At 43.0% G+C, this 15,618-nt stretch overlaps 1 protein-coding gene and 1 pseudogene across 5 annotated transcripts in view; one reads left to right on the top strand and one right to left on the bottom strand.

Annotated features, from left to right (window-relative positions):
- SNX30 (sorting nexin family member 30) overlaps positions 1-15,618 on the top strand; it is a 110,341-nt gene that overhangs the window by 59,383 nt on the left and 35,340 nt on the right. For all 5 annotated transcript variants that reach the window (XR_015727345.1, XM_045814795.2, XM_045814793.2 and 2 more), the window contains exons 4-6: positions 9,680-9,838; positions 13,274-13,469; positions 15,132-15,331. Coding sequence is in view for 4 of the 5 variants with exons in the window: in XM_045814795.2 (XP_045670751.2) it covers positions 9,680-9,838; positions 13,274-13,469; positions 15,132-15,331 (555 nt within the window). In the remaining variant the exon portion in view is untranslated. The remainder of the gene's footprint in view (positions 1-9,679; positions 9,839-13,273; positions 13,470-15,131; positions 15,332-15,618) is intronic.
- LOC123803420 (U6 spliceosomal RNA) lies at positions 9,315-9,413 on the bottom strand (annotated as a pseudogene).

The following is a 15,618-nucleotide window of genomic DNA, read 5'->3' as shown; positions in this document are numbered from 1 at the left end:
GTTACTCTTTTTTCTCTCTCCTGTTCCATGCTGTACTGTTTGGAAAGAAGTTTTTCTTTATACTTAGCTCCCACTGTGCATAAGTGGGAATTATGCCCCACCTGCTGGCAGCTAGTGTCTTTGAAGTTTGTTCGACAGCGACACCTGCTGGTCATACTCATGCGTGGACCCTGAAGTCAGAACGGAAAGGGGATGAGAGTCTTCAGAATGTCGGGGAATGATCCAGGGTATTTTTAAGTATGGTTTCCCATGGTCAGGGTAGAAGCAGTGAGTAGGAGGGTATTCGAGAAGCAAGTGGAGACGTAAATTTATTCAATAAATTCTTGGTACAGGTCTGGGGTGGAGAGAGATTTAACATAGGAAAGCATCTCTAACTCAAATACGAAAGTCAAACTGGAAACACACTCTTTTTTTTCCTCTTTAGAAGTTATTCTGCAGCAACTTGGCTAGGAAGTGTCTGTCTGTTATTAAGCATTGACTCTGTGTTAGTCTTAATATATATTAGGCCTGGTGAGTACTGTTGGGGAGGTCAGGGGTCATAAGATGGACAACAGACCCCTGCCTGGGAAGTTTATTTTCAGGTGGAGACCTAGTAGACATGCAACCTAATTATTGTTTATATTTTCATTTCTTTATTTAAAAAAACAGCTTTATTCAGATATAATTCATTCACCATACAGTTTGCCCGTTTACAATATACAAGTCAAGGGCTTTTCGTATATTTAGTATCAGTATTTAGTGTATTAGTATATACTATTTCAGTATATATACTTAGTATATAAGTATTTTAATATATTTAGTATATAGAGTTGTGCGACCATCAGCACAATCAATTTTAGAGCCTTTTCTCACCCCCAAAAGAAACCTCCCACTCCTTGTTGCTTCCAAACCTTCTATCTTTTCCAGCGCTTAGCAACCACTAATCTTTCTGTCTCTATAAATTTGCCTATTCTGGACATTTCATATAAAGTAGAGTCCTACACTATATGGTCTTTTGTGACTGGATTTTTTTTTTTCACTTGGCATAATGTGTTCAGGGTTAATCTATGTTGTGGCACTTGTCAGTACTTTCATTTTTCTTGTTAAATAATATTACATTGTATGCATATACCCTTTTTTGGTCTGTCTGCTCACATTTAATGGGTGTTTGAGTTGTTTTCACCTATTGGCTCTTAGGAGTAGTGTGACTGTGAGCATCTGCGTGCAAATTTTTGTGTTGGTCGTATGTTCTCATTTTCTCGAGGCGTCTCATTGACAGATCATATGTAACTGTTTATTTAACCTTGTGAGAAACTGCCAGGCTGTTTTCCAAAGTGGCTGCATCATTTTACCTTCCCACTGGCGGGTACGAGGGTTCCAGTTTCTCCACATCTTTACCAACACTGTGATTATCTGCCTCTCTGATTATAACCATCCCAGTGGGTGTGAGGTGGTATCTCATTGTGGGTTCGATTTGCATTTCCCTGACAGCTAATGATGTTGAACATTTTCTTATGTGCTTGTTGGCCTTCTGTCATCTTCCTTGGAGAAATATCTCTTCAGATCCTTTACACTGGGTTGTCTTCTTGTTATTAGCTCTTTATATAATCTAAATGCAAATCCCTCACTAGAGATACAACTTGCAAAAAATCTTCTCCAATTAGTGAGTTGTCTCATTACTTTCTTGATAGCGTCTCTTGGAAGTACAAAGGGTTTTAATTTTGATGAAGTCCAATTTATCTTTTTTTTTTCCTTTTCATTGCTTGTACTTAAAGGTGTCCTATTTAAGAAATCATCACCTAGTCCTCGGTCATGAAGATTTACACCTGTGTTTTCTTCTAAAAAAATTGTTTTTTTTAACATTTTGTTTTCACGTAATCTCTACACCCAACATGGGGCTTGAACTCATGACCCCGAGATGAAGACTTGCTCGCTCCACTGACTGAACCAGCCAGGCGCCCCTCTTCTAAAATTTTAATACAGTTTTAGCCCACACATTTCAGCCTTTCATCCATTTTGACTTCATTTTTGAACAGTAAGTTTTCCCTTCTTTAACCGGTGAGGCTCAATGTCTTCCCCTGAACTTACTGGACATTGGCATTTCTTTTATGACTTACCTCTTCATTTTCTTTGTTTTGTTTTGTAAAAACAACATATCTGCAAAGGAAGTTGACCTTTATCTTTTATATTTAAATCAGGCATTTGTTCTGATGTGAGATGGGAGGACCATACTTTTTTCAGCTGGAGAGTTGTTCCAGAACCACTTATGAGTAATCAATCATCTTTACCATCTTGTGTGCATCAGACCGAATCCTGCATTAGACTCGTGTGTCCCTGGACTGCTCCTGAACTTTGGTTCATTGGTCTTTCTAATCTGGTGCCCCTTCTACACGATTCAAATGACTGTAACTTCACAGAACATTTCAACATCTGGTTGTACAGGTCCCCATCTCCGTCTCCACCTGCCAATATATTTTGTTTCCAGAGCTTTTCTAGCTGTTGGCACGTTTTATTTTCCAGGATGAACTTTAGAGTCTTTTGAATTAGTTGGAAAATTTGGGAGAATGAGTTCCCGTTTTGTTTTGTTTGTTTTTTGCCAACTCAAGTCAGCTATGGTTAAAAATGTGTGAGGATTTCAGCTTCTGCTGCTCGTGTTAGGAGTGTGGAGATAAAGTGCCCCTTTCACCTGGGCTTCATTGGAACCATGTGAAGTCGCAGGTGAAGAGCCAGCCAAACTGTGGTTCCGGGAAGGGACCCACATTCGTTCATTTTCCTCTCCCCATTGGAGAGGCCTCTCCCCATCCTGAGGCCTGTTTCCAGCCCCTGGGGCTCTACACTTGGCAGCTTCTGGGGCCGTGCTGGGGAAACCCAGCCCCTTACTTCCTCAGCCAACCTTTCCTTTGCCTGAATAGAATCACAAGATGGTCAGTATTGCTCGACTTTTCTCTCAGTTCAGTCTTTTCTGTTTTATACCTTTAGCAGATTCTGGCCTGTTTGATATTTTCTGTGTGCTGCAGCATATTTTTTTATATTGTTTCATTGCTGTGTAATTTGAAAAGCAGAAATGCTCATTTGTTCTTTTTTTTTTTAATGATTTTTTATCATATTATGTTAGTCACCATACAGTACATCCCCGGTTTCCGATGTAAGGCTCGATGATTCATTACTTGCGTATAACACCCAGTGCACCATGCAATACATGCTCTCCTTACTACCCATCACCAGTCTATCCCATTCCCCCACCCCCCTCCCCTCTGAGGCCCTCAGTTTGTTTCTCATAGTCCATAGTCTCTCATGTTTCATTCCCCCTTCTGATTACCCCCCCCTTTCTTTATCCCTTTCTTCCCCTACCGATCATCCTAGTTCTTATGTTCCATAGATGAGAGAAACCATATGATAGTTGTCTCTCTCTGCTTGACTTATTTCACTTAGCAAGAAATGCTCATTTGTTCTTAAAATGCCGTCTCACAACTAGAAGTGTGCTGGATGTGTGTAGTTGTCATCTCATAATGACAACTCACTTCGTCATCAAGTAGTGGGAGCCACAAGGAACTCTTCATTATGACGTGGTTTTTGTTTTGTTTTGATTTTTTATTTATTTTTTGGCCCAGAGTTTGGTTTTAATACTACTTCTTTTGCTGGGGCCACACCTTGTTACAACAATAGATACGTTTCGTGATTTGATGGGCACAGGTAGAATTTGGAAATGAATCACATGCATTTATTAAACTCTTTAGTGTTTAATTGCACTTGGAAATTTACCGTTTGCCTCAGTTTTTGTGAAGGAAGCTTTGTTGGAAGGATGCATTTGTATTTATTATACCCAGTTTGTTTTGGGTAGTGGTAAACTCATTTGGAATTAATAAGAAATTTGTAATGCAACAGCTGTTTTTCTTAATAGGAAATAATCAGTAAAAACTCTTAACTTCATTTCTAGTTGGTTCCTCCTTTTTTTGTACTGTTGAGAAAAGCATAGGCGTGCTTTTAGCTTACCCAGTGGGTAAGTTAATAAGTAGTTGAACATTTGTTGAATCTTCAAGTACTTTGAGTTAAACCGGGCTTGACGGTGGTTTTTATGGAGAGGTTTTTAATCTTAATGCTCTCTTATTATTTTTTCTTAGGAACAATGTTTTCTGTTTGTTTGATAAGGTTAGGAAAAATAGCTTTCTGTCATGTAGTGGGTGTGTTGCTGAATATTTGTTTAATTGCAGTTTGCAATTAATTGCAAATTAATATTTGTTGAAGAAGCAATTTAAATGCTGACAAGAGGAAGTTGGATCATTTCAAAATTGAGCAATTGAAATCTTTGTGCAGATTTCACACTCCAAAATAGTAGCTCTCCATGACAATCTACAGGAAGTATGCTTTTGTTTCACAGATTATAAGATCTTTCTTATAAACTATTATGAAATACAATACATATGAAAGTGCTTTACCAAAGTATCAAGTTTACAAAAACAGAAGTATTTTATAAGGTTAAACCTTGACATATTTAATAGGTTACTGTAATGCTTTACAAATAGGATTTTTTTAAATAAATTTTTTAAAGATTTGATTCATTTATTTGAGAGAGAGAGTGAACAAGAGAGAGAGAACACAAGTGGGTAGGGGCAGAGGGAGAGGGAGAAGCAGACTCTCTGCTGAGGAGCCAGATGTGGGGCTCCATCCCAGGACTCTAGGATCATGACCTGAGCCAAAGGCAGACGCCTAACTGACTGAGCCACCCAGGTGCCCTGCAAATAGGATTTTCTGTAGGTTCCAACATGTACATGCATATACGTAGTCATGCGTTAAAAAAATGTTTCCATTATGGAAAATGTCAGATGTACCAAAGTAGAGTGATTCAGTGCAATGAACCCCCTCATGTACTCACCGCCGAGTTCAACGTTTATCCCCATGGCCCATCTTGTTTTATCTCTATCCTATCCACTTCCTCACCCCCATACCAAGTAAGACTTTTTTTTTTTTTTTTAGAAAGTGATTTAAACAACAGAAGTTTATCACCTTATAGTTCTGGAGGTCAAAAGTCCAGAACTGGTCTCAGTGGATTAATATCCAGGTGGCAGGGCTGCATTCTTCATAGAGGCTCCAGGGGGGAGCTGGTTCCTTGACTTTTCCCGCTTCTAAAAGCTCCCGCAACCCTTGGCTCGTGGCCCCTTCCGCCGTCTTCAAAGCCAGCGGCACAGCATCTTCTCTCCTCTCTGACATTTGCTTCCATCACCACAGCTTTTTTTAAAAAAATTGAGGTAAAATTCTAATAACATAAAATTCGCCATTATAAGAAGTGTGCAACTCTGTGGCTTTTAGTGCATTCACGATGTTTTACAGTCCCCGCCGCTGTAATTCCAGAATATTTTCATCCCCCACAGAGGGATCCCATGCCCATTAAGCAGTCACTTCTCATTCCCCTTTTCCTCAACCCAACTATTATAAATAATGCTACTTGCACATTGATTGTACGGGTTTTTGTTTGAACACTTGCTTTCAGTTATTTGGGCTGCGTACCAAGGAATGGAATTCTGGATGCTATGCTAATCTTACACTTAATTTTTTGAGGAGCCGCCAAGCTGTTTTCCACAGAGACTGCACCATTTTACATTCTCACCAACCATGTATGAGGGTTCCAATTTCTCCATGTACTTGCTTCCTTTTTTTTTTTTTTTTTATTGCCATCCTAGTGGGTGTGAAATGGTATGTATCCCAGAGGGTTTTTAAAAAACATTTTGGCCTCAAAGATGTATGGCAGTTCCACCCTCTGGTCCACTCCCCTTCTGCCTTCTGTTCTCGGTGTTTACAGGGTCATAAAAATAGCTGGCGTGTGTGTGACATCTACCACGTGCTTGGAGCTGTGCTGAGCTCCTCACTTGCAACAGCTCAGTTTCAGTCCGCAGAGGCACGTGATTTCATCAGCAACCCCAATTCCTATGCATAAAGAAACCACAAGGTAATTATGGAGGTCACGTGGAGAGTAGGCGTATCGCCTTTAAGGCTCGAAATAGGAAGAAACAAATTTCCAAAGCCATGTACATTTGGGAATAATAGTGCTTAGAAGGAAATTCTGTTTGCAGAAGGATTCACTCCAGGGTTCCTTTAAATAGCAAGCTTCCCTGATTCACTAAACATAAAGTTCAATGTACTAAACCTGAAGAATGAATAACTATTTCAGGAGATTATCTGTTATGTTAAATGAGGCACACCTAGCCACTTATTTGCTCATTAAGCTTTCCCCACAAGTCCTATTCAGCACAAGCAAACCAGAGTGTGCTCACCAGGACTCAGGAAATAAAAGCAGGAAAATATCCACTGGATTTGGTCATTAGAAAGCTGGACGCCTGGGTGGCTCAGTCGGTTAAGCATCTGCCTTCGGCTTGGGTCATAATCTCAGGGTCCTGGAATCAAGCCCCACGACGGGCTTTCTGCTCGGCGGGGAGTCTGCTTCTCCTTCTTCCTCTGCCTGCCTCCCTTACTCGCTCTCTCTCTCAAATGAATAAATATCTTTATTTTTTCAAGTTTTATTTATTTATTTGACAGAGAGAGAGAGAGACTGAGAGAGCAGAAGCAGAGGGAGAGGGAGAAACAGATTCCCAGCCGAGCAGGGAGCCCGATGTGGGGCTGGATCCCAGGACCCTGGGATTAAGACCTGAGCTGAAGGCAGACACTTAACCCACTGAGCCACCCAGGAGCCCCTGAATAAATAAAATCTTAAAAAAAAAAAAAAGCCATCAATCATCTTTAGAAGAGTGGTCTGCATTGGGTAGGGATAAGGCAAAGAAATGCAGCATTTAAAGGCAGAACCAAAGACAACTTTGTTTTGGGGTGGAGGAAGATTGGGGGTTGAGACATCAATGGACGGAGTGGAAGTGAAGATAAATGATTCTTTCAGAAAGGTTGAATGAGGGGTGCCTGGGTGGCACAGCGGTTAAGCGTTTGCCTTCGACTCAGGGAGTGATCCCGGTGTGATGGGATCGAGCCCCACATCAGGCTCCTCTGCTGGGAGCCTGCTTCTTCCTCTCCCACTCCCCCTGCTTGTGTTCCCTCTCTCGCTGGCTGTCTCTATCTCTGTCAAATAAATAAATAAAATCTTTAAAAAAAAAAAAAAGGTTGAATGAGCCCTGAAGGAGAGTGGAAAAGAAGATGTAACGTCAAGCAACAGTTGGGTTTATTATTTTTGGGTAGAAAGAGAACCAACTATATTTTTGTAGACTCAGGAACAGAGCCAGGAGAGGAGGAAATGTTGAAGATACAAGGAAAAGAAAGTATAATTAATTGATGACAGCATATACAGGATAGTGAACTAATGGTCAAAGACACAGAAGAGTTAGCTTTGTGTTGTGTTGAGGGTGGGGTATGTTGTCCACGGGAATTGAGAAATGGAGAGGAGATGGGTTTCTGTGGAGGAGCAAAATGGTTGGGGAATGTTTACGTGATGGCTGTACACCTGGTTCCTGTGTCAGGGAGATGGTAATCTGCTTAGCATGAAAAGTTGGGGGGTTGAGTGGAGGGTTTAAGGAAAATGGCTACCTAAGGGAATGGGAGAAGAACTGATCAGCATAAAGAAGTTATCCTAAAGAACAACCAAACCGTATTAAGACAGATTCCCTGGTGCTTTCGACTGGGCCGGAACACTGGGCTGGAGGGCCCTATGCATCTGCCCCGGTACCCCGTTTCTAATATTCTCCCCAGGCGTAAGCTCCCCCCGGGTGTCTAAGTTGGACGTGTTATCTCCACGTGGCTCTGTAATGTCATTCCTGACTCTACTCCCCTCTCTTTCTTCATTTCCAAACCTTTCCGCTGTACCCTCTAGAACTCCCCATCTGGTAAAAAGAAACCCGTCAGTTTAGCCTCCTCTCTGCACACTGCCACCATTTCAAGATGCACCTGAACATGACTGCCCCTGAAGATGATGCTCCGGAGCTCTGCCCCTCCTACCACACAGAACCCCCCAAACTTTTGTTGGGGCTTCCTCGGGGGCAGGAACTGTGTGAAGCACATTCAGCCTGGCAGCTTATTTAATCCTCGTAACAACCCTGAGAGGCTGACCCTGTTGTTAGCTATTTCTCACAAACGAAGAAGAAACTGAGGTGCCAGGAGATTGTACAATTTGACCGAAGTCAGCTCGGCAGAAGGGGAAGACGAACCCTGGAGTCGTGGAGCCACGGTCTCTCTTCTGGAGATGGAAAACATCCTGACTTTCCAAAGCTCTTCCAAGTGCTTCATTCCAGGGCTCAGTCTCTGAGTCTTTGAAAGGGTTCTAAGTTGGGATTGTTTCTTGATTTCTCCACTCCATATACCTTAGGATTCCACTTCTTCGGGTTGGTGCAGTCCTTGTGTCTGTTTTCATGTGTGCGTGCGTGCACTTGAAGGTTTATAATTTAAAGGAAATAAACCAGGGCGCCTGGGTGGCTCAGTCAAAGCTCAGGTCATGATCCCAGGGTCCTGGGATCGAGTCCTGCATCAGGCTCCCTGCTGAGCAGGGGGTCTGCTTCTCCGTCTCCCTCTGCCCCTGCTCCTATGCTCTCTTTCTTTCTCTCTCAAATAAATAAAAATCTTTAAAAAAAATAAAAGAAGTAGACCTCTTTATTGCCAGAGTTTGGGGCTGAAGGAGCTTGTGGACTTAAATCTGGCTCCATCCTCCCCAATACTTGCTCTTTTCTTTGTTTTGCTTTTGTTTCTTTCTTTACTCCCTTATTATGACCATCATGGGTGTGAAGTTGTATCTCACTGTGGTTTGGGTTTGTATTTCCCTAGTGACTAATGATGTTGAACATCTTTTCACGTGCTTGTTGGCCATTTGCGGGTCTTCTTTGGAAAAATATCTACCAATTGTTTGCCCAATTTTTAATGTAAATGTTCTTTTAATATTTCATAACCCAAACATTTTCAAGTTGTGTACTAGCAGGTTCTCTCTCTCTCTCTGGTGGTAGTAATGAGGAAGGCCTTTGAATCAAGCATTTAATCAAGCTACTACGGAAATAGGTCAAAGCTCAAGGATCCCTTAGTGACCAGGTGGTTTTAAATTGCCAGCAATATTGGCTCGAAGCAAATATTACACAGACATTTGTTTGATTAAGAGGAACAAAGGAAATTACATTTTTAAGAACTTTTGAGTGCAAACCTACACAAAAGATTGGCTCGGAAAAGGTATTTTTTAGATACATGGGTTTGCCCAATATTCTTATTTCTCCATTCACCAAGTTCTTTTACCCCTTGAACTGGGAGTAGAATGGAATCTATTTCAATAAATTTTTGTGTGGTTGATCTTGTCTGCCTTCTTTCCTTAGACTGTCTTTCTGGCCCTGACTTTCTCATTATCCCACCTGTGCATGAAGCAACGTACAGACAGCCAGACTGTTGCATTTACCGTCATCCTTGTGCGGGGGTCATGCTAATCTCTGTCTTATTCCAATTTTAGAATATGCGCTGCCAACGGGAGCAATATTGGATTTACTGGATAAACATGGACTGTTTCCTGTATTCCAGGGACTAGTCTCTAGCATTTTACTTCTTGCATTATAAAACTGAGAAGGGTAGCTGTGATTTACCGCATCTGTATGTTTCACAAAGGTTTATATTGATGACGACGTAAAGATCCAACCGAATAAGGAATATGTTCTTGGACGGAATTATTTGCTAGCCTGCGGTTTTTCTTTTCACTGTCTTATCAATTACTCTATTGATATTGTTTCTTCCTGTCTTATAGCCACTTCCTGAGAAGTTTGTGGTGAAAGGAGTTGTGGATCGTTTTTCAGAAGAGTTTGTGGAGACCAGAAGAAAAGCTTTGGATAAATTCCTGAAAAGAATTACAGATCATCCTGTGCTGTCTTTCAATGAACACTTTAATGTTTTCCTCACTGCTAAGGTAAGAACAGAATGTCTCATATTCCTCCCCCAAATTAGCATCTTTCGGGCTCTTTCTCAAAAGCTGCTTTGATCTCTCACAAAGCAGCTTCGTGAATGGCCCACAATAGTGGATGTCATCAGATTCCTGGGTTTTTTTGTTTTTGTTTTTGTTTTTTTGGCGTCCATTTGCATCAGCATGGTTTCCGTGTTAGAATTCAGGAGAAACACCCCTTTGCACTGGCCGAAAGGAGGGATAAGTGTTTCCTTACACACTTCTTGGCATATTACTAGGTGAGACCACTCTGACCAACAGCAGGTGGAAAGAACAGAGCGAAAGAACAGCTAGTGACTGTTTGGTAACGGTGTTCTTCCCAGGAACCCTGTGAGAGGTGACTGGTAACCTCATTTTACAGATGAGGAAACTGAAGTTCAAGGTGTCGGGACGTGTTCAAGTGGCATCACTAGGATTTGAGATTGGGTCTGTATATGGCTCCGGAGGCCACACTTCCCCGCCATATCAGACTGCCTGACCAAGACAAGTTCAGGGTTACTTGCCCACAGCCATGTTCCTGTTGGACCAGCATTTTCCAAGCATTTGCAGAGAAACATTTGGGTCCCACACAGTTGCCAGATTCTGTGTGTTCACACCCAGGTTGGTTATTCACTGGCTTCTGTGTGCACTTCCCTTTGGCAGAACTGACAGGAAGTCCAAGGCACTGTGCCCTCAATGTCTGCAGAAATGGGATCTCAGGCCCAGACTCTCATGCCAGCTCCTTGTAGCCACATCTGTTTACCTTCGTGAATCACATTCCCATCCTTGGGCCATAGGTGGTTTGTTCCATGTTGGCAAGGGTGTTGACGCTCAGGGACTTCCCAGTTTTCTTTTTCAAAATGGCAGAATTGAGAAACATTTGCAGATAAATCAGTTGACGGTAAAGATTTTAGAGAGGGTGCCGTTCTCCAGATGCTGGAAACCACGTGGCAAAGTCCTTTAATATATATATTTTTTTAAACCACCATTGGGATTTTTTTAGTCCCAGTGATGACCTTCCAATTCATCTTCTCTTTTCTCCTAGAGGCCCATTCCCCCCCACATCAAACTCCTGTTCTGTTTCAAAATAAGTATTTCCTGGTAACAGATCCTCAGATACAGTTCTTATGCAGAATGAAATCCATCCAGTTCTCCAGCAGGGCAACTCACTGCCTCACGCACGATTCAGGTTGTTGACCTGGGAGGCCCCAGTCTTGGTCCTCCTTACCGAGCAGAGAAACACAGAAACACAGAAAGAGAACGCGGACCCTTGGTCATTGGGAATCTATGTGGAGATTAAAGAGGAAAGATTTGTGTGTGTGTGTGGGGGGGGGTATTTGGGCCAGATAAATGATTAAAAAAAAAAAAAAAAGTCCTTCAGCGTCTTAACCACAGTCCAACTTCCCGTGAGTAAGCACTGGGGTATTGGCTCTAACACTGAACAAATTCTAGCCTGGTTCAGTTTTACTTGCTGAACTGAATGTACTAAATAACCCCATCGTGGTTTTTTTTTTTTTCTTTAGGTTGTGGTAAAATACACAGTTTACCATCCTAACCATTTTAAGGTGTTCATTTCAGTAGCATTAAGTATATTTACAACTATAATCTCCAGAACTTTCTCGTTTCGTGAAACTGAAACATGCTACTGTACTATGCTATGTGGTACTACAGGAGCTCCCCATTTCCCCCTCCCCGTGTTCCCCATCTTCTAACACCCCTTGAATAACTTGGTCTTGTTCTTTAGTGAGGCCTTGACATGTTCTGCCAGTGAAGGAAGAAGCATTCTTCTCTCCCTTGATAACCTGATCTTATCACAAACCAGAAGTGTCTTTGAGAAGAAGCCAGTAATGCTGGGAGAGGTGGGGGGACACTCAGTATCACCTGCGTTCAGATCAGTATTTTCGTCTTTGGTAGAATGGGTACAGCAGTCAGAGAGGCACTGCTAAATAACCTCATTCAGTACATTGACTTGGTTAACTGGGGATTCCCTTCTAAGCCTCTACTTGGAATAGAGCTTTTGCAGTCCAACGAGCCCATTTGGATCAAGCCCTGCCCCAAAAAATACTGTCTGTGGAAGCAATGCCAACAATGGCAAGGCTTCCATTACCACCTTGCGAAGGCCAGGTGTCTACAGGGATGTTTTCTTGTCTAGAGTACATGAGGCTAGAAGGGAAATGGAGTCTTTAGAACATTCTCTCAGGTAGCCTGACTTTGAAAGGAATAAGAGAAATGGAGGAGGGGAGCTAGAGGAAATTGCTGCTGTTTTGAAGGTGGGTGAGCCCTGGGTGTCTGTTATGCCCTGAAGGGTTAGAAGTTGAAGGTACAGGCAGGTGAGGGAATGGTTGGTGGGCAGGGGCCTTTCTTGTCAGCGAGGTGTAGCTGGAAAAGAGTGGAATCAAGAGCCGAAGTGCTCTTTGACTGCTCAAAGAAGGAAGTGAAATCAGGAGCAGTCTACCCTTCAGACACTTGTGGAGACCAGGGCCTATGACTGTGGCTGTGAAATGGGAGGGGGCTGCCAGACGTCTGTGTTAAGTGTGATTCCCTGTTCTCTGCTCCATCCCTAAACCAGACAAGGTGACCAGAAAGCAATGGCCTTGTGCCTTGTTCCCTTATCTCTCTGTAGGCATGCCCTACTTGGACCCGGAATAATTATTCTGTCTGTATTGAGGGTGGATATAAGCAGCAGACACCCGATCTTCTGTAAAACCATTTTTGAAGGCACCGTTAAAGGAGGTGACATAGAACAACCAGAAGATGCTGTGGACTCCTCCGAGAGTTGAAGGACAGGAGGAAGGTTATTTGACCTGGCCGACTAATGCGCATCTTAACTTTAGATACAATGCGTCATGTAGCTCACCATATTGCCCGTGTGTGCCCCGACCAAGACCTTCAGGATAAAATGTTCTGTTGTTTACAGCGTCTGTCCTTGGCTTGGGTTTTCTTGTGCTGCTTTTTCTGTCGCTGTTTCCTGCTTCCTGCCCTCTTCTCCCTCCTTTCTTTATATGGCTTTGCTTGGCATATAAATAAATGAATGGAATGAATTTCAGCTCTAGAATTTTCTTCCTAAAGATAACTTAGGATATTTTGTATGAGAGAAAGGGACTTTTTTTTTTTTTTTTTTTTTTTTGGTCAGAGGCTTTAAAACATCACGTTAGAAACATGAATTTGAAGGAGAGCGTGCTCAGGTGAGTGAACCTGATTAGAAAGGTAAGAGTCTGGCTCTGGTGAAAGGGCTCAGATGTGCGCGTTTGGAGATTCTGATGGCGAGGGGAGAGGACTCTTGTGTATGTGGTCAGTCCTGTAACTCAGCTCCTCGTTTTCAGTCTTCCACTTCCAAGAAGAACCACCTAAAGGAGTTGGTTCACCGAGTCCTGGCAGTGGGAGTGATGCAGCCCCTTGAGTTTGTTCATGTGTCATCCTTAGGACCTGAACGCCTACAAGAAGCAAGGAATGGCGCTGCTGACCCGAGTGGGCGAGTCCGTCAAGCACGTCACCGGGGGCTACAAGCTGAGGAGTCGACCTCTTGAGTTTGCAGCTATCGGCGACTACTTAGATACGTTTGCGCTCAAACTGGGAACCATTGACCGAATAGCCCAGAGGATCATCAAAGAAGAAATAGGTGAGCCCTTCGTGCAGATACTGATCACGCCCAGGGAGCGTGTGCGCGGAAATGGCTTTCACGTGTGCTCAGCAGAATCAAACTGCAGAAAGACTGGCCTGACAGGACGAGGCCACACTCAGAAACTAATCAGTACAAGGAGGGGAGGGGGACGTTGTGAGCAGAGTATAATTTTGTGCTCCCTCCTTTGCCCTGCACCTCAGCCTGTGTTTGCTTTCCCCATGGCGAGCAGCCACTTCTCAGGCCCGAGGCGTTTCCACTTCTCTCTCTCTTAACTTCAGCTTTAAAAGTGAAGACATGGACTCAGCTTCCCTTCATTCATAGGAACGATAGTTTAAAAAGCAAACTTTGGTACCTTTTCTGGCAGAAAGATTGTTCAAAAGGACCGCATGGAGACCCGTGTTTGCCAAAGTTGTGCTCCTAATGAGTCTCCAACTTGAAACTGACTCACCTGCCCCACCCCTGCTTCATTTCAGACCCATTCTTCCTGACCTGGGTAGTTATGAGATCTCTCTGGAACCTTCCGGGTTGTTGCCACCACTTCCTCCCCACCCCTCTTGTGGTCACCTGCTTTTCTGTATCCCAGAATATTAGGGCCTTTTGTCTTCTTACACACGTGTAGGCCAGAGAGACCGGAACAGTGTTAACGATCATGCTGGCACAAGCTATGAAACACACCGAAAAGGATTCTCCAGTAGTCGCTATCCATTGGTTACTAAAAAATGGCAACATTTTATTGTAATGGCAAGAATCCTGGTGATGGGACGCCTGGGTGGCTCAGTCGGTTAAGCATCTATCTTCAGCTCAGGGTCCTGGGATCGGGTCCCACATTGGGCTCCTTGCTCTGCAGGAAGCCTGCTTTTCCCTCTGCCTGCCACTCCCCCTGCTTGTGTGCTCTCTCTCCCTCTCTTTCTCTCTCTGAGAAGTAAAGAAGTAAAATCTTAAAAAAAAAGAATCCTGGTGACAAATGATGCACTAGATTTTCTTCCGAGGGGAAATAAATCAACATTTGCCCTTGTTCCCTGTGCTTTCGTTCTCCTCTACCCACTGATGGTATTATGTGGGGCCAGCAGGTGCTAGAGGTAGCTTTCAGTACCATCCACATCTAAGGAGCATGTGGAATAAATTCCGATGGGACCAAAGTGTTGGGGTGACCTCTGAATGAGAGTGATTCTGCCTATGTAAGGCCACATCCATATCATAATATTTCGTAAATTCCTATTATTTGTCCATTGCGACTGATTTTTCTTTCCCTTAAAAAGATCCCCCTAATCCTATGTAAAACTCTGCCCCTACTGTTGTTAAAATACTGCTTCACTGTATGAGTAGGTGAGTGGTTATTTCTGAAGATATGTGGTGGATGTAACTCCTACCACTTCCCCCAGAAGTCATCGTGGTCCCCATTATCCAGAAGCATGGCATTCCCATTACGGGGTGAAGTCAGGTGATGTTATGATGTTAGCTATAATATGGGTTTATAGAGATTTTAAAAAATTATAAACAATGTTGTGTTTAAAAGAGAGCGTGCTTTGGTGAGTGAATGGCCAAGTAAATAACATCTCACCATAGAGAGCTCTTGGCTACAGTTGTTACTGAGTCAGTAATACCAGTGATTGTCTTAATTACCCACCAAGTCTTAATTAGTTTCTCTTCTCCCTTTAGAGTACCTTGTAGAGCTGAGAGAATATGGGCCTGTGTACTCCACGTGGAGTGCGTTAGAGGGGGAGCTGGCTGAGCCCCTGGAGGGTGTGTCAGCTTGCATTGGCAACTGCTCGACGGCCTTGGAAGAGCTGACAGATGACATGACAGAAGATTTTCTACCTGTGCTCAGGGAATATATTTTATACTCTGACTCTATGAAGGTAAGCTGGCTCACTTCTTGTGCGCTTAAGTACGTTCCTTATTTAAGTCATTTTCAGAAGGTAATTTGTTGCCTGTTTGCACATGGCATGGGTTTCCTTCTTCCTGGGTGGGCAGGATCACACATGTGGACTGACCTCATAGGCATATAAATAGAACACATGGTGAACCAAGTATGTGAATTAAATGAAGAAGAATAGTGTGGAAGAAACTCTTAATGTTCTCTGAGAGTTCATGGAGGTATAACATCTAAACAAGACCAGGATGCTGTGGAAAAAGAATATGTGGA

The sequence above is a fragment of the Ursus americanus genome, chromosome 18 (assembly GCF_024610735.1).
Source record: "Ursus americanus isolate L20-20 chromosome 18, mUrsAme1.1.p, whole genome shotgun sequence".
Taxonomy (NCBI): Eukaryota; Metazoa; Chordata; class Mammalia; order Carnivora; family Ursidae; genus Ursus; species Ursus americanus.
Note: the sequence above shows the minus strand (reverse complement) of the source record. Positions and strands in the feature narration are given on the sequence as shown.